At 46.5% G+C, this 18,178-nt stretch overlaps 1 protein-coding gene across 1 annotated transcript in view; it reads right to left on the bottom strand.

Annotated features, from left to right (window-relative positions):
* PEPD (peptidase D) overlaps positions 1 to 18,178 on the bottom strand; it is a 136,961-nt gene that overhangs the window by 90,181 nt on the left and 28,602 nt on the right. Inside the window, exon 7 of the mRNA XM_007539474.3 lies at positions 5,656 to 5,700. Coding sequence (XP_007539536.1) covers positions 5,656 to 5,700 — 45 coding nt within the window. The remainder of the gene's footprint in view (positions 1 to 5,655; positions 5,701 to 18,178) is intronic.

An 18,178-nucleotide genomic window follows, 5' to 3' on the forward strand; every position in this document is an offset into this window, starting at 1 on the left:
GTGCCACCACCTGGCCCCTATTTTTTTGGTTTTTGCTAGAGGATGAGAGGCACGGGTGTCGTATGCTTTACATTGGTTTGTGCTAGCCCTCCCCCACCAAGAGAATTAGATCAGTCCAGTTAGTTTCGCGGGCCTGCTTGGCCCCGCCCCGAAGGAACCCCTCGAGAGTTCCACAGTTGGAGAGTTTCGGAGTGCCAGAGTTGTAGAGTTTCAGAGTTACAGAGTAAGAGAGAGTTCTACAGTTGAAGAGTTTCAGAATGCCGGAGTTGTAGAGTTCCTGAGTTGCAGAGTTCGAGAGTGACAGAGACAGAGTTAGAGAGGGTTCCTGAGTTCGAGAGTAAGAGAGAGTGCTTGTGCTGCCGCAAAGAGACAGCAGAGTTTCTGTTTGGTGATTAGTTTGTCTTAGTTTATGAATCGTTGTTCCTAAATAAAAAAATACAGCTTCCCTGCCCAGCCGTTGTCTCCGCGTCTCTGTTACCCGCCCGTAAAGCCAGCCCGCCCGGCTAGAGCCTCTGAATTTTAACATCACACGGGGGTGGGGGGGAGGTATGTCAAACAGGGACACACCTGCAGCATTGTTCCATTGCTCATAAATCTTACCCTCTATGGGTACAGACCCAGAGCTTGAACCTGAGCCCTTGCACTGAGTGATGTGTGTTCTCTACTGGATAAACCACCACTGTGCCCCACACCTACCTTTTCTTATTATTTGTGGGATGCCAGGGATGAAATCCCTCATACTTGTGCCTCATGGGCTTCAGCACTGACCTACATCCCTGGTCTCCTCTAACTTCTCCTGGACAAGTCACTAAGTGCCTTGCAACTCAGCTTCCTCTTCTGTCACCTGGGCATAAACAGAATACATGCTTTCTAACGACCTCACCAATGTGTCCTGGAATTTCACCTCTCCAGAGCCCTGCCCCACTAGAGAAAGACAGAAGGCCGGGGGTATGGATCGACCTGCCAATGCCCATGTCCAGCAGAGAAGCCAGACCTTCCACCGTCTGCACCCCATAAAGATCCTGGATCCATACTCCTAGAGGGATAAAGAACAGGAAAGCTTCCAATAAAGGGCATGGGATATGAAACTCTGGTGGTGGGAATTGTGTGGAATTACACCCCTCTCATCCTACTGTTTTGTCAATCAATCTTAAATAAATAAGATTAATTTAAAATGGGGGGGAGGTGGTATTAAGGGCTTAGCAGAATACCTGGCATGCACAAGTTTCAAAGTGTCATAACTGTTAATATCTGTTAGTGCTTGACTTGTACTCTCATTCAACCTGTGAGTCATTCCTCAAGGGAGAACACACTACTCTGCAGGCAAAGAGACCTGAAATTCAGCGCTACAGACTCAGCATTTGCATCCCTCCAAAATGTCTATGTTGAAATGTAAACTCCGGTGTGTTGGCCTTTGGAGAGTGGGGTCTTTAAAAGGCTAATGGTCACGAGAAGAGAGAGATCATGAATGGGGTCAGTCCCCACACTAAAAGAGACCGGGGCCTGAGAAACAGTTCACAGGGATGGGTGCCTGCCTTGCCGTGCATGCAGCCCAGGTTCAAACACTGGCACCACCCTGGAAGCACTACGGGAGTGGAGGAAACTCTGATGCTAAGGTGTCTTCTCACTCTCTCTCTCTCTCTCTCTCTTTCTTTCTTTAAATGAATGAAAGAAAGAATGAAAAAGCAACATGGAGCAATGAAACTGGGCATTTGTGAGGCCCCAGTCATAAGAGTTAGAGAGAGAGAGAGAAAAGTAAAGAAAGGGAGGGAGGGAGGGAAGAAAGGAAAGGAAAGGAAAGGAAAGGAGAGGAGAGGAGAGGAGAGGAGAGGAGAGGAGAGGAGAGGAGAGGAGAGGAGAGGAGAGGAGAGGAGAGGAAAGGAAAGGAAAGGAAAGGAAAGGAAAGGAAAGGAAAGGAAAGGAAAGGAAAGGAAAGGAGAGGAAAGGAACTTAGAGGGCAGAGAAATAGCTCAGTGTACTAATGCACAGGACTTGCATGTTCTATCCCTGGCATTGCCATAGGCCAGAACTAAACAGTAGTCAGGTCTCAAACTCTCTTATCAAAATAAATATTCCAGCAATTTCAAAAACTAATAGTTCTGTGCTCTTCTGCCATATGAGGGTAGAGTGAGAAGACAGACATCCATGAACTAGAAGTGGGTGCTCCCCAGATACCAATCTGCTGTTACTCTGACCTTGGACTTCCCAGCCTTCAGTACCATGAAGAATAAGATTCAGTGGCTCTGTGTGGCCTGGGGGATACCTCAGTTGGTAAAACACTGAATTCTCTGGCAGGAGGTCCCGAGTCTGATTGCTGGCATTGTAAATGCCAGAGCAGTGCTGTGGTTCTCTCTCTCTCTCCCTGTCTCTCTCCCTCTCCCTCTGTGTGTGTGTGTGTGTGTGTGTGTGTGTGTGTGTGTGTGTTCCTCTTTCTCTCAATCATCTCCAGTCTCTTAATTATAAGTAAACAAACAACAATTCCGCTGTTCACAAGTTCACCAGTCTATGGCACTTTGTTCTGGAAGCCTACATGACCCAGGATGTGCTATGAATCTTCACTGAACTCTGTGATTTAGCCATCATAATGCCTCCATTCACTAATGAAGCAAGGACTCAGGAACAGGGTGGCTGCTGGTTGAGGTTAAATTTGGACAAGTTTGAGTGGACAGTTCTTTCATTATCCACGTGGGGCCTAGAGAGAAGGGGTGGTGGAAGCATACAAAACTCCACGACTCACGAGTGCCTTGAAACACCACAGAGAGCCTGCCTGCCAGTGAAGGCACACCACCATGCCACCCCAAACCCTCCCTCTAGGTACTGGTGGACGACGATGGTCATAGCTGCCACGGCTCTCCCCACAGACGATTGTTGCTATGACAGAGGCAGCCCTACCATGGGATGATGAGAAACTGTACCCGTAAGTCAATAACCGTATTGTAAACCATTAAGCTCCACGAGAAAACGAGAAAATAAAAACAAAATCATGAGGCAGCCATGAGATAGAAGGACAGAGACACCCATCCTCAGAGAGCATGACCATGACAGGTCTTTGGGCCCGGCTGCCCTCCAGCCCTCCCAAGGACAAGGACAAGGCTGATGATCTTAGAACTTTTTCTCCAGCCTAGCCTCCTCTCCCACTGGCACCTGCCTCAAATTCAGTGCACCCCAAAGAAGCCCCCGACCTGCTACACCTGCCACTCCCAGTCACCCCCATCTCTGTCACACCACCTGGTTATTCGGGATCAAAATCTGGAGTCATCCTCAAGTCCACAGTCCACACAGGCACCATGGCTAGTAGCTCCCACTATCTTACCCCTCGAATCTGTCACCCCAGTCACCCACTGCTGCCTAAGTATCGTGGCAACCTCCTAGCCTGAGGCAGAGAAATGAGGGTTAACTTCTTATTTGAAGAAGAAAAATGCAGGTGGTGGTGCTCTTCCCCCCGCCCAGCATAAATAGGGCTTCTACTGTTGTAGAAGTGGGTGGCCTTAAAATCTGCTACTTCTGGGACTGGGTGGTGGTGCATCTGATTAAACGCACATGTTACAGTGCAAAAGGACCAGGGTTCGAGCCCCCAGTCCCCACCTGCAGAAGGAAAGCTTTGCAAGTGTTGAAGCAGGGCTACAGGTGTCTCTCTCTCTCCCTCTCTATCTCCCCTACTCTCTCTCGATTTCTGACTGTCTCTATCTAATAAATAAAGATAATTAAAAAAAATTTTTTTTTAATCTGCTACTTCTGGGCAGTAGTGCACCTGATTGAGCACACGTTACAGTACGCAAGGATGTGGGTTCAAGCCCTCTGGTCCCCACTTGCCAGAGGGAAGCTTCATGAGTAGTGAAGCAGTTCTGCAGGTGTCTCTCTACCTCTCTATCTTCCCTTTCCCTCTTGATTTCTCTATCTCTACTCAATAAACAGTAAATAAAATGAAAAATAACAAAAAATATATATACCAAGAGTCTACTGATAAGCCAAATAAGATGTACTCTCTTTACACAGAAGAAAATCCACCTGTTAAGCTTGTTACTGTGAGTTACTATGAGAAAGTTGATAACTGTATAAAAGGAGGCTCAGGGCTCGGTTTTTTTGGAGTAAGGACCTGCTGAGTCAATAATGTCGGCATTAAGTAAACACTGCTTCCTGTCTAGTTACAAAACTGTCTCTCTGTCTCTCTGAAAATCCTGCAACAAGCTGACAACCTGTCCCCACTCTTGCTCTATGATTTAGTGTTCAGACTGAGGCCAAATGATACAAGCCTGAGCCAGCCTAATTCTGCTTAAATCCTTGTAAGGGGTCCAGTGGTTTCCCCTTCTCTTAAGACAAAGTCCAGGCTGACAGCATGGCTGACCCACCCCCTTTGGGCACCCTTCCCCAGTGTGGGCCTCCCCATGGGCCACACTAGGACCTGACTCCTGCCTTTGACCATGGGGTCCCACAGCCTGGGTCAACTTTCAACTTTCCTTTCTCCATCATTCCACGCTTCCTTGACCTCACCAGCTCACTCCTTGTCTTCAGGTCATGGCATTCCCGAGCTCCAAGATAGGGAACATGAGATGGAAATGGTCTTAGGATTAGAGTGAGGAGAACCCTGCCTGGCGCTGATGCCACAAAGGTTCCACCCTGCCTTTTTTTTTTTTTCTAATGCCACCAGAATTATCGCTGTGGCTAGTTACCAACACTATGAATCCACTGCTCCTGGCAACCATTTTTTCCTTTTTTCGTTTTCCTTTCTCTTTCTTTCTTTCTTTTTTTAATTATTATTGAACAGAACAGAGAGAAACTGAGAAGGAAAGGGGAGCTTGAGAGGGAGAGAGAAAGATAGACACCTACAGACCAGCTTCACTGCTCCTGAAACACCCCTTCCCCCCAACTCCCACTACAAGTTAGGAGCAGGGGCTTGAACTTGGGCCCTTGAGCATGGTAATATGTGTGCTTAACTAGGTGCAGCACCACCCAGGCCCCTTCCCCTGCCTTTCTTCTATCAAGTGCAGTCACGCGACCAATAAAAATGTTCTGGCACTGCCGAAGACAAGCTTGCTGGCTTGGGGAGATCCGTGGCACATCAGCACGAAGGGTCACTCCCAGACCAAGCAAGATGATGCCCAGTGTGACATGCTTGCCCTGCTGAGGGTCTAATGGAATCCAGTTAGCTGCAGTGGGTGGGGGGCTGTTGTTATCACTGAGGGAAGGCAGTGGGTACCATCAGGACCTTGTGAGTGGCAGGATATCAAGGAGTAGAGACATCTGTATAGCACGAGGCAGGCAAACTTACCCTTATGTGTATTTATGTGTATTTCACTCTCAGTACTATTTACATTTAACTGAGATGCATAAATTTGCCTTATTTGTGGTAGGTGACATTAAAAAAAAAAAAAAGACTGACAATAAAAGAAATTTAGTTGATTAACCATGCCCTTTCGAAAATATTTAAGAAAAGACCAATTAACACACAAAGCAGAAGAGGTTGAGAGAAGAGGTTCTGGAGACTGGCCTGTCTGTGCGTGTGGTGTAGTGTGTGTGTGTGTGTGTGTGTGTGTGTGTGTGTGTGTGTGTGTGTGTGTGTTGGGGGGATTGTCTTTGAGATGGAGGGGCAGGAATAACAGGGTCTCTCACAGTTGAACTCAAGAAACAATAAAGGTGCCTTTAGGTCATACTCACCACTCCACGATTTCTGGATGAAGGATAGTGTTGTTGACATTGAATCTATTAGAGGGAAAACAAATTCAACCCATTAGTTCAATTTTCCACCCTGCCCAGCCCCCCCCAATCATATTTAAGACATATACATGAGCAAGACAGGGTCCTAAACTAACTTCATGACTCCCAGACCCATAGGCCTACTACAACTTCCTACTATAGCAGATGTGCAGTTTGAACCATGCCCTCTAAGTGAAATCAGAAAAAAAAGAAAAGACTAAAACCTTTTTCTAAGACAAGGAACAAGGCAAGAATGTCTATTCTTTTCTTTTCTGTTTGTTTTTATTGCCACCAGGATTATCACTGGGACTGAGTGCCATCCCCCCTACCCCTTTTCAATAGGACAGATAGAAATTGACAGAGGAGGGGGCGAGGTTAAGCATACATAGTGCAAAGCTCAAGGACCCACGCAAGGATCCTGGTTCAAGCTCCTGGCTCACCCCTGTATGTGTGTGTGTGTGGGGGGGGTCCTCTTCCCAAGCATTGAAGCAGATCTGCAGGTGTCTGTCTTTCTCTCACCCTCTCTATCTTCCTCTCTTCTCTCAGTTTCTCTCTGTCCTATCCAACAACAACAACAACAATAGCAATGGAAAAATAGCCCCCAGGAAAGTGGATTCATAGTGCAGGCACTGAGCACCAGTGATAACTCTAGAGGCAAAAAAAGAAATTGACAGAGGACGTGTGTGTGTGTGAGTGTGTGTGTGTGTGTGTGTGTGTGTGTGTGTGTGTGTGTGGAGAGAGAGAGAGAGAAAGAGAGAGATGAAGACCTGCTTCACTGCTTATGAAGCTTCCCCACTGTGGGTGGGGAGTGAGGGCTTGAACTCAGATCCTTATTCGTGGTAATGTGTATGCTCCCCTGGCTGTGCCACTCCACTGGCTGTGCCACTTCTTGGCCCTATTTCTTTTCATTTCTATCCAGCATCACCCTGGAGGGTCTAGCCAAGGCAACTGAAAAGGCAGAAGACACTAAAAACCACCCAGACTAGAAAAGAAATATAACTTCCTCTGTTTGTAATGACATGATCTTGTAAGCTGAAAATCTGAGCAATTTACACATTTAAAATAATGATGATGTTAGCTAATAAACAAGTGAAGCAAGTTAACAGCTTTAGCTGATCAATATACAAAATGCAGCTACCGTTCTACACACGTGCAACAAAGAATCTGGAAAAGAAATTAAGAAAATGGTTCCATTTACAACAGGATCAAGAAATAAAATACTGGGCTGGAGAGACAGCAGAATAATTATGCAAAAGACTCTCATGCCTGAAAATACCAAAGGCTCAAGCCCCAGAACCACAATAAGCCAGAGCTGTATAGTTGAATAGTGCTCTGGTTCTCTCTCTCCATATATAAAATATATAGTATATATAATATATAACATATAGTGTATATATAAATATGTACAATGTATTGCCTTCATTAAAAATAAATAAAACATATTTTTAAAAGAATACAGTACTTGGGAATAAACTTAACATAAAAAAAAAGCCCAAAACTCATGCATTGAAAACTACAAAGCCCTGTTAAAAAAAAAAAATGTACAAATAAGATCTAAGTGGAGGGGGGAAAATTCTATTTTCACAGACTGGAAGATTTAACATTGTTAAAACAACACTTGTCTTTACCCAAAAAAAGTGACAAGCAGATCCTAAAACTTATAGAAATTCCCAGAGAGGGGTGGGGGAGATAGCATAATGGTTATGTAAAGAGACACTCATACCTGAGGCTCCAAAGTCCCAGGTTCAATCCCCCATACAACCATAAAAACAGGTGATAAAGAATTTGCATTTGTGGTCCGGGAGGTGGCGCAGTAGATAAAGCATTGGTCTCTCAAGCATGAGGTCCCGACTTCAGTCCAGGGATCAAACTTGGGACCTCATGCTTGCAAGTCAGGCTCTCTACCCACTATGCCACCTCTCCTGTCATAGTCAACTGACTTTTTTTTTTTTTTTCTGGAGGTAATACATATAAAGTAAATAATGTAAAAGTAAAGATGTGAAAGAACTACCAGATGGTTTCACTCATATAAGATAACTAGAACAAACTGGGGGAAAATATATATAGTTAACCAAAGTGTCTTTGTTACTTTGTGAGAACTATGGCAGTTATCAGAGGGAAAGGAAGGGGTGTGTGTGGGGGGGCGGGGTGTCACAGAAGGACTGTGGTGATGGGTATGGTGAGTTGCATACATATGTATATTGTGTGTGTGTGTGTGTGTGTATGTGTGCATGTGCAAAACTACACCCCTGAAATCTTGTAAATTTACAAACCAATGTTAAAATAGACAAGCAAACAGGAAGCCATTAAAAAGGCAAAAAAAAAAAAAATGGGGTGGGAGAGCTCAGGTGGTAGCATACCCAGTAGAACACACGTTTCAGTGTGCAAGGATCCAGGTTCAGGCCTTCAGCCCCCACCTGCATGGGAGAAGCTTCACGAATGATGAAACAGTATTGCAGGTGTCTCTCTCTCTCTCACCCTATCTTCCCCTCCCCTCTCAATTTCTCTCAGTCTCTAGCCACCAACTAACTAAATAAAAATTGTAAAAAAGGAAAAACTAATTAGTGAAGTACTGATTCCTGCTATAACATGAATTCTGAGGGAGTCGGGCTGTAGCGCAGCGGGTTAAGCGCAGGTGGCGCAAAGCACAAGGACCGGCATAAGGATCCCGGTTCGAACCCCGGCTCCCCACCTGCAGGGGAGTCGCTTCACAGGCGGTGAAGCAGGTCTGCAAGTATCTATCTTTCTCTCCTCCTCTCTGTCTTCCCCTCCTCTCTCCATTTCTCTCTGTCCTATCCAACAACGACAACAATAATAATAACTACAACAATAAAACAACAAGGGCAGCAAAAGGGAATAAATAAATAAAATAAAAATAAAAAAAGATAACATGAATTCTGAAACCATGCCCAGTGAAATAAGTCAGAGGCAAAATGGCTGTGTATGCATGATCCCAAATCAAATACCAGAGGAGTCAAACTCACAGAAGCAAAACACTGATTAGTGTTTACCAGGAGCATGACTACTAAGGGGTACAGGGCTATTTTTTGGACAACGTGTCGGATGCTTTACATTGGTTTGTTCTAGCCCTCCCCTGCCAAGAGAATTGGATCAGTCCAGTTAATTTCGCGGGCCCGCTTGGCCCCGCCCCAAGGAACCCCGAGAGAGGGTTCCTGAGTTCGAGAGTGCCAGAGTTTCAGAGGGTTCCCCAGTACAAGAGTTCCAGAGTTCCAGAGTTCCAGAGTTGGAGAGTTCCTGAGTTCCAGAGTAAGAGAGAGTGCTTGTGCCGCCGCAAAGAGACAGCAGAGTTCTGTTTGGTGATTAGTTTGTCTTAGTTTATGAATCGTTCCTGAATAAAGAAATACAGCTTCCCTGCCCAGCCGTTGTCTCCGCGTCTCTGTTACCCGCCCGTGAAGCTAGCCCGGCCAGCTGGAGCCTCCGGAATTTTAACAACAACAATGAAAACATAAAATTGATGTGATGATCATTGCACAATCTATAAATATACAAAAGTTGTTCAAAAGTATTCTTTTAGGAAACAGGTGGTGGACCAAAGGCTTAACGCTGGGTCCTTGAGCATGGTAACATGTGCACATTACCAGCTGCATCACTGTCTGGCTCAAAGAATTTTTTTTTTTTAATTGACAGAACAGGGCAAGGGAGGTGACTGAGTAATAGAGAGCATACCTTGCAAGCTTGAGACCATGGGTTTGATCTCTGGCATAGCAAAAAATAAAAAATAAAATAAAATAAGAAAGAAAAAGACAATTATAACATTTAAATGGGGAAAGAGAGGGAGAGTGAAAGAGAGAAAAGGCCTTAGGCTTTGTCTCTCATAAGGAAGAAGAAAAAAAAAAAGTAGTAACAGAACTAAAAAGGAGAACTGGATAAATTTGTGAGCATAATTTAGTATTTTCTCCTACCTCCTGTGGTGACAGAATGAGCAAACAGAAATGAGAAAAGATGTGAACGACACAATTAAGCAACTAGATTTAATTGATGCACAGAACACCAAAGCCAACTACTGCATGCTCTCATCAAGTGTGCAACAAACATTTATCATAAGCATCATATGCTAGAAGCCTCAACAAATTTCAAAGGGCTGAGAGACAGAATGTTCAATGAGGGCGGAAGTTCTTCACTAGAAATCAGCAGCAAACAGAAAACTATGAAATCCCAAACTGGAAATTAAGCCACAGATTTTCTAAATACCAACTGTTTAAAGCATAAGCAATAGTGACCAGGGAAGCAGTTCAACAGGAGAGGTGGGGCTTGCATGCTTGCGGCTCAGGGTTTGATCCCAGGTGCCTATTTCAAGGTGGCACAATAGATCAAGTGCTGACTCTCAAGCATGGTCCTGAGTTCGATTCCCTGCATGGTAGGTGCCACAGTGATACTCTGGTTCTCTCTCCCTCTCACTTTCTCACAAATAAATAAATATTTAAGAAGTAAACAAAATATCATCAATGTGTCCCTTAGTCTTACCTCTCCAGAGCCCTACCTCACTAGGGAAAGATAAAAACAGGCTGGGGATATGGATCAACCTGCTAATGTCCATATTCAGCAGAGAAGCAATTACAAAAGCCAGCCCTTCCATCTTCTGCACCCCATAAAGAATTTTGGTCCATATTCCTAAAGGTATTAAGAATAGAGAAGTTTCCAATGGAGGGGATGGGACACAGAACTCTGGTGGTGGGAACTGTATGGAATTGTAACCCTGCTATCTTACAGTTTGGTTATGTTAATCATTATTAAATCACTAGTAAAAATTTTTTAAAAAGAAAGAAAATGGGGGGGGGGGGTCAGGCAAGGCACACTTGGTTAAGTGCACACATTACAGTGCACAAGGACTCATGTTCAAGCCCCTGGTCCCCACCTACAGGGGACAGCTTCATGAGTGGTGAAGCAAGGCTGCAAGTGTCTCTCTGATTCTTTCTCTCTCTATCTCCCCCTCCTCTCTCAATTTCTTTCTGTCTCTATCCAATAATAATTAAAATAAAATAATTTTAAAAAGAAAGAAAATAAATATATTACAAGAATAAATATAGGATTAGATGATGGCACACCTGGCTGAGTGCACACATTATAATATGTAAGAACCTGGGTTCATACCTCAAGTACTGGGGGGGGGGTAAGTAGCTTCATGAGTGGTGCAGCAGTACTGCAGTTGACTCCCTCCCTCTCTCTCTCTCTCTCTTTTTCTCCTCTTCCCTCGCAGTCTCTCTTTGCCCTAGCAGATAAACAAACATTTAAAATTAAGTTTTAAAAAAGAATAAAGAAGTTAGAAATAAAACAAACAAAAAAAATACCCTAACTGATGAGATGTAGATAAAAGAGAATTTAGAGAAAAAGGTACAGCTCTAAGTGTATACAGTAGGCAAGAACAGCAGCAATCAATGATCTAAGCTCCCATCTCAAGAATATCCTTTTCTTCTTCCTCAGAAAAAAGGCAAAGAAAGAAAAAAAGAAAGCCTAAGGAAATTTAAAAGCACAGAAATCAATGGAACACAAAGCAAAAGTAGACTAGAGAGAGAGAAAAAAAAATCCATTGAGCCAAAAGTGGTCCTGGGATGTGATTAGCATTATTGAAAGGAGTTCCAGGAGATGAAAGAACCAGGTGAGGACCTGTTTCTGACATTCTGTCAGGGGTAGCCCAGCACTCAAGCTCTGTGACTTAGAGGGTTGGGGAAGTGAGTGGTCAGCAAGATGTGGCCCAGGACAGTCCTTCACACAGGGGTCTTGAGCTTGTGAGTCACTGGGGACTCTCTCCAGGGCCTCATTACTGGTGTTTGAAGACAACACACACACACACACACACACACACACACACACACACACACACACACACACACTGTCATGGTTGTGTGGCTGGCACCCCAGCTCCGTGTGGAAGGAGGGGCAGCGATGCAGAAGAAAAGAAAGAAGGGGATGATTAGCAGGCTGAGAGGATTCCAAATCTTCAAAGCTTTGGGGATTCCTAACTGGACCAGTGAAAGGACTTCATTCAAAGCCAACTGAAATGTAGAATCAAAAGTCCTACTTGAGAAATATCAAGGAGACCACAAGCAGCCGGCATGATTCAGAGCCACAGGTGACATAAATCAAGGCGACATGCATACACTCTGCCTCCCATTTCTTCAAATGTCACTTGGACGCTGGGAAAAACAATGACCTATCCACCCAACAGCCACACACACCAGCAAAAAAGGTCATTGTGCAAAACCTGGGCACATATACACACAGGCACATGCCCTTGGTAAATTCACTCAGCACACAAGTGCAAACACACAGAACTTTCTCTCTCTCTCTCTCTCTCTCTCTCTCTCTCTCTCTCTCACACACACACACACACACACACACACACACAGGTCTACACTGAGACAAAAGGTCCTTGAAGACACAGAGATGTGCACACAATGGATACATCTAGAGACACATAATCACAGGCAGCCACAAACACTAAGACATATACACTTCTCTCTGCATTTCTCTCTGTCCTATCCAATAACAATGACATCAATAACAACAACAATAAAAAAGGGCAATAAAAGGGAATAAATAAATTTTAAAATAATAATAATAATATCAGGGCCAGGTGGTGGTGCATCTGGTTAAGTGCACATGTTACAGTGCACAAGGACCCAGGTTCAAGCCCCCGGTCCCCATCTGCAGGGGGAAAGCTTCACGAATGGTGAAGCAGAACTGCAGGTGTCTCTCTGTCTCTATCTCCTCCTTCCCTCTGGCTATCTCTATCCAATAAATAAAGATACTTAAAATTTTTTTTAAAAGAACCAAAAAACAGTATGAAATCCAGTGCTAAGAGAGCGGGAATGTTCTGAAAGCAAAGGGCCATTCCCTGGTGGGCTGCCTGGGGGAGGGGGCAGGGGAGTGCAGGCTGAGCAGCACCTCAGAGCTGACCACCTCTGCCCAAGCCTGATCCCTGTAACTTTTACCTCAACGAGAAAGGCCAGGCCTTGGAAGGGAGCCCCCGCTGCACCCCTGCTGGGCGAGCTGGGGTGGGTTCCTGTGTCTTTGGGATCCCTCCCTTCATGGAGCTCCCCGACTGGCATTTTGTTGCAATCGTCAAGTTTTAATAATGTCCCTCTACTTCCTGGGCTTTAAAATTCACATCTTTGAATATTAATATTCCTGCATTAACAAGTCCCACATTCAGCAATTTCATATTTAACTGCTTATTTAAATGGAATTAATTTGTAACCAATTGTCTTCAAATATGCAAGGCAATTTAAGTAAATGCCAAAAGATAAGAAATATGCTTATCCTGAATAACCGGCTGATGTGAAATATTGGCCATATTTCTCTCTCAGATGACACGGGCATGAAACAGAGCCCTGAGTTCCTGGGTGCTTGCTGTGACTGCCTGCCAGATCTGGGGCGGGGTGGGGGGAACCATGTCATGCCAGGGAGGCATCTCCTCACCTCGAACTGACCTAATGGGGGGCAACACCTGTACCCCAAAGCCATCCCTTCAAGGTCAGTCTCTCTCCCTCTCCCTTTCTTTGGTTTTACTTATTATTTATGGGATAGAGACAGAGGGAAGGGTGGAGAGAGATCGAGACTTGCAGCACTGCTTCAGCACCTGTAAAACTTCTCTCCTGCAGATGGGGACTGGGGGTCTGAACTTGGGTCCTTGTACATTACTATGTTTGTGCTCAGTCGGGTACACCACTGCCCAGCCACCTAGTCAGTCCCCTTCTTCTTCTTCTTTTTTTTTTTTTAATTTCTTGGGGGATTATTGTTTTACAGTGGACAGTGAATACAATAGTTTGTACATGCATAACATTTCTCAGTTTTCCACATAACAATACAACCTCCATTAGGTCCTCTGTCATCCTTTTCTAGGACCTGCAGTCCCCTTCTTTGGGTAAAGTCTGCTCTACAAGTCAACTTCCTCAGATGCACACAGAGACCTGCTGTCTCTCACTTTGCTCCTGGGTTGCAGGAACCACTTGCTCCCGGTAGTGATAGTATCCTCCGCCCACACGGAGAAGCTTAGAGTTCACTGGCAGCAGAGCTTCCTGTTCATTCACACCTTCCACAGGGGCTGCCCCTTGTGTCCATCCAGCCAGAGTTGGACTCTCAGCCTGGCCAGTGTCCAAACCCAGCACGAGGACTGGCAAGTTGTCCTCAGTGGCCCTGTCTCAGCCACGATCCTGGGCCCATCTACCACTATCCACCCACCTCTGCCTCTTTGTTCCTTCTCCTGACTGTCCTCTACTGTCTCCATCACTGTGACACACAACATACTCCCTGCCGTGTCAGCAGGTGGCCTGGCTCTGATCTGGGAAGGCTGAGAGACATCTGAGGTCCCCCAGGGATAAACCCATGATCCCTCCAAGGTGACATGTCCAAAGCAGCCAAACCTGAGAAGCCACATTTGGAAGGATGGTCACAGGCCTTACATCGTACAGCTGGACCAGGATCACAGGATCTGAGATGGGTGTCCCCTGTTCAACCACAAGCCCCCATCTCACCCTGGCCCAAATTTAAAGGCAGCCTGGAACACCTGAAATGGCCCCTCAGGCCAAACATACTCAGAAGCCAGACCTGAACTGCCTCTCAACACAGGGCAACGGGAGCTCCAAGAGAAGTGGGGAGGAGAAGCCTGAGGGGCTCAGGGGTGCCAGGAAAAGGCAGTGAGAAGCAACTGGTGACAGAATCAGTTGAACTCTGGAAGTAGGACGGCAGCAAGATCCATCTTGCTTAGGAAGCAGGCTAATATTATCCCCAGCAAACAGCAGGAGAGGTGCTGCAGGCAGGTGGGTGTGGAGGCTGAGCCTAGGTGGCTGTCAGGGAGAGGGCCCCCCCCCCCCCCCCGCCAGTCCAGGGGATAACTAACAGCTGGGGAAGGTGGAGGAGGGAGGTTGGGGGTGGGCTGCACGAGGACTCCAGAAATACAGACGTGACTTTCCACAAGGAAGGTTAGTGCTCATGGGTGGGTGGGTGGGTGGAGGTGGGGAGGCTCGCCAGTGGAACAGCGTCTGGGGCTGTGATATAGGGCATAAAGATATTTACAAATATCTGTACAGGGTCTGAAGGACATTCATAAATTTCAAACTTTATCCTCTCCCCAGCCTTGAGACCCATCGTACTGTACTTAGCGTTTAGAAGAACTCTCTTTGTATGTTCCATCAGCATTTGTGTAAGAGATGATTATGGTATAAAAGAAAGATCCTCACTGTGGGGAGGGGCTTGGAAATTTAGGGTGCAAACCTCTTGGGGCCTGGTGCACAGTAAAACTCTGCTTCCTTAGCCCCGGTGTCACACACCTCTTTGCTGATTTCCAGTCTACAGCCAAAGCCACATCAGGGAGTCACAGTGCAATGACAGGCCCAGAGGATAGCATCAAGGGACAAATCCCTAAGAGACAGGTGGAGAGGGAGTGCCACAGGCAGCCAGTGGACCCCAAACAGAGAAGCACCTGGGAAGGGACTCAAATCAGAAAGTTCAAAGGAAACATGCAGAAGAATGAAACTGAACCACTGTATTTCACCAAATACAAAAGTCAATTCCAAGTGGATCAAGGACTTGGATGTTAGACCACAAACTATCAGATACTTAGAGGAAAATATTGGCAGAACTCTTTTCCGCATAAATTTTTAAAGACATCTTCAATGAAACAAATCCAATTACAAAGAAGACTAAGGCAAGCATAAAACTATGGGACTACATCAAATTAAAAAGCTTCTGCACAGCAAAATAAACCACTACCCAAACCAAGAGACCCCCTCACAGAATGGGAGAAGATCTTTACATGCCATACATCAGACAAGAGGCTAATAACCAGAATATATAAAGAGCTTGCCAAACTCAACCGCAAGAAAACAAATAACCCCATTCAAAAATGGGGAGAGGACATGGACAGAATATTCACCACAGAAGAGACCCAAAAGGCAGAGAAACACATGAAAAAATGTTCCAAGTCTTTGATTGTCAGAGAAATGCAAATAAAGACAACAATGAGATACCACTTCACTCCTGCGAGAATGTCATACATCAGAAAAGGTAACAGCAGCAAATGCTGGAGAGGGTGTGGGGTCAGAGGAACCCTCCTGCATTGCTGGTGGGAATGAAAATTGGTTCAGCCCCTGTGGACAAGTCTGGAGAACTCTCAGAAGGCTAGAAATGGACCTACCCTATGATCCTGCAATTCCTCTCCTGGGGATAGATCCGAAGGAACCCAACACACCCATCCAAAAAGATCTGTGTACGCGTATGTTCTTGGCAGCACAATTTGTAATAGCCAAAACCTGGAAGCAACCCAGGTGTCCAAGAACAGATGAGTGGCTGAGCAAGTTGTGGTATATATACACAATGGAATACTACTCAGCTATAAAAAATGGTGACTTCACCGTTTTCAACCGATCTTGGATGGACCTTGAAAAATTCATGTTAAGTGAAATAAGTCAGAAACAGAAGGATGAATATGGGATGATCTCACTCTCAGGCGGAAGTTTAAAAACAAGATCAGAAGAGAAAACACAAGTAGAACCTGAACTGGAATTGGCATATTGCACCAAAGTAAAAGACTCTGGGCATGGGGGGAGGGGGGGAATACAGCTCCAAGAAGGATTCAGAGGACCTAGTGGGGATTGTATTGTTATATGTAAAACTGAGAAATGCTATGCATGTAAATACTATTGTATTTACTGTCGAATATAAAACATTAATTCCCCAATAAAGAAATTTTTAAAAAAGAAGAAAGTTCAGAGGACACATGAGATAGCCCCCAGCACCAGCAGAGTGGTCAGACATCTGCAGTGTGGTCTTGAAGACCAGGCATGGGGGGCTTCGGGGGGTGGAGACCCAGACTCAGTGCCTGGGGTAAAGTCTATAAAGTTAAAGCAAAAAAAAAAAAGTTAAAGCAAACATTTCCCCTAAAAGCCACCAAATGCTGCCCAGGTGGGCTGGAGCTTGGCAGAACTCAGGCTCCTCTGGACTCTCAGCAGAGGTGAGGTGAGAACATTATTTTTTTTGGGGGGGGGGGTAGCCCAGGAAGGCAGAGGCTGGGTCTGACTGCTGGAAGAAGGGAGGTTGGGTCTCCTCCCTGAGGTGGGGATGAAGCCTCGGCCTCCACTGATCATGCTAACATCCCTGGGGGTCTCATGTCTCTCCAGGAATCTTGGGGAGCAATTAGCAGAACCCTTTTCTTGGAGGCCACATCCTGACCGGCTCACTAGAACAGGTGTTGAGCTTAGAGCCACCCTCCCCGGCCATGCCATGTGCCAACCTGTACCCAGGACACTGAGACATTCTTTGCAGCAGAGATGTCTAGAGCGGGCATGCTGAGACCCCCACAGCCCACTGAAATGGGGAACCTCATATCAAAAATCTTGGCTTTCACCTGTCCCACTGATGGAAGGGGAGATGGCAGCCTGGAGGGGCAACAGGGCTCCAAAGGGGGTCTGCTTGGGGCCGGCCATTTGCAGAACACTAGCTCCATTCCAGGCTCCATGGGGACAGGAGGGTGTGGCTCTTGCTTTGTGCCCACAAGATCAAGTGGTGTCCTGAGGGAGCAAGGCTCAGAGGGTCGGGCTCTGCTACAGTCATAGAACTCAGCCGCAAGGCAGCCACCAGGCCTCCCTGTGAGACAGAGGCCTGGGCAGCGGTAAGAGGATGTGACCACGGAGCCACTCCTCAGTGAAGGGAAGTGAGCAGGGCACCGCACCCCCCACCACTCCCACCACCCTGGGGACAAGGTGGCTCTGTGGCCAGCATGTGAAGGAGCTGGGCTAATCACTGCTAGCGTGGGAGGCCAGGTCACCCAGGGAAACCTCAAAGAGAGTGTGAAGATTTGAATGATGCAAAGCAGCAGACCAGATGCCGCCCTCCCCTATCACTGGCATCACTGGGGGACCTGATACATATTTATGAGCTCACGATCCTCCCTAATCACCCTACATCATGCAGACACACTGATTCCCGATTCCCAGGGCTCAGGCTCATCCATAATTATAAGGTGCCCCCTCCGTCACCGCCCGGGGCCCACCAGAGGACGAGAGAGGACACGGGGGTGGTGGGGCAGAAGTCTGGGGAGCTGTCCTTGTGGTGCCCACCCTCTCTGCTGTGGCCCCCGGTCAGCAGTGCAGGCCTCACAGGCCAGTCCCCCCACCAGCCCAGTGACACAGGGACTGCTGGCAAGGAGGGGCTCCATGTGGCCATGTAGCAAGGGAAGCTAGGTGCTGTGCTCCTGGCTGCCTTTAGAGATAGAAGCGGCAGTGTGGGGCTGGTTTCTACCAACTGGAACTCAAGTGGGGAGCAAGGGCAGATAAAGGGGAAGGTCCTGTCTGGATTTGGAGACAGCAGGTGATATGAAGGAAGTTGATGCTGATTGGCTGAGCAACACTAGCAGTGAGGAGTGACAGGAGAGGCAGAGCAGGTCTTCCAGGGAGACGGCGAGATGGGAGACAGCTACCTGCCTGTGTGGGGCAGAGGCCAGGGCTCTGTTGAGAGCTCACTAGGC

The sequence above is a fragment of the Erinaceus europaeus genome, chromosome 2, assembly GCF_950295315.1.
Source record: "Erinaceus europaeus chromosome 2, mEriEur2.1, whole genome shotgun sequence".
Lineage (NCBI taxonomy): Eukaryota > Metazoa > Chordata > Mammalia > Eulipotyphla > Erinaceidae > Erinaceus > Erinaceus europaeus.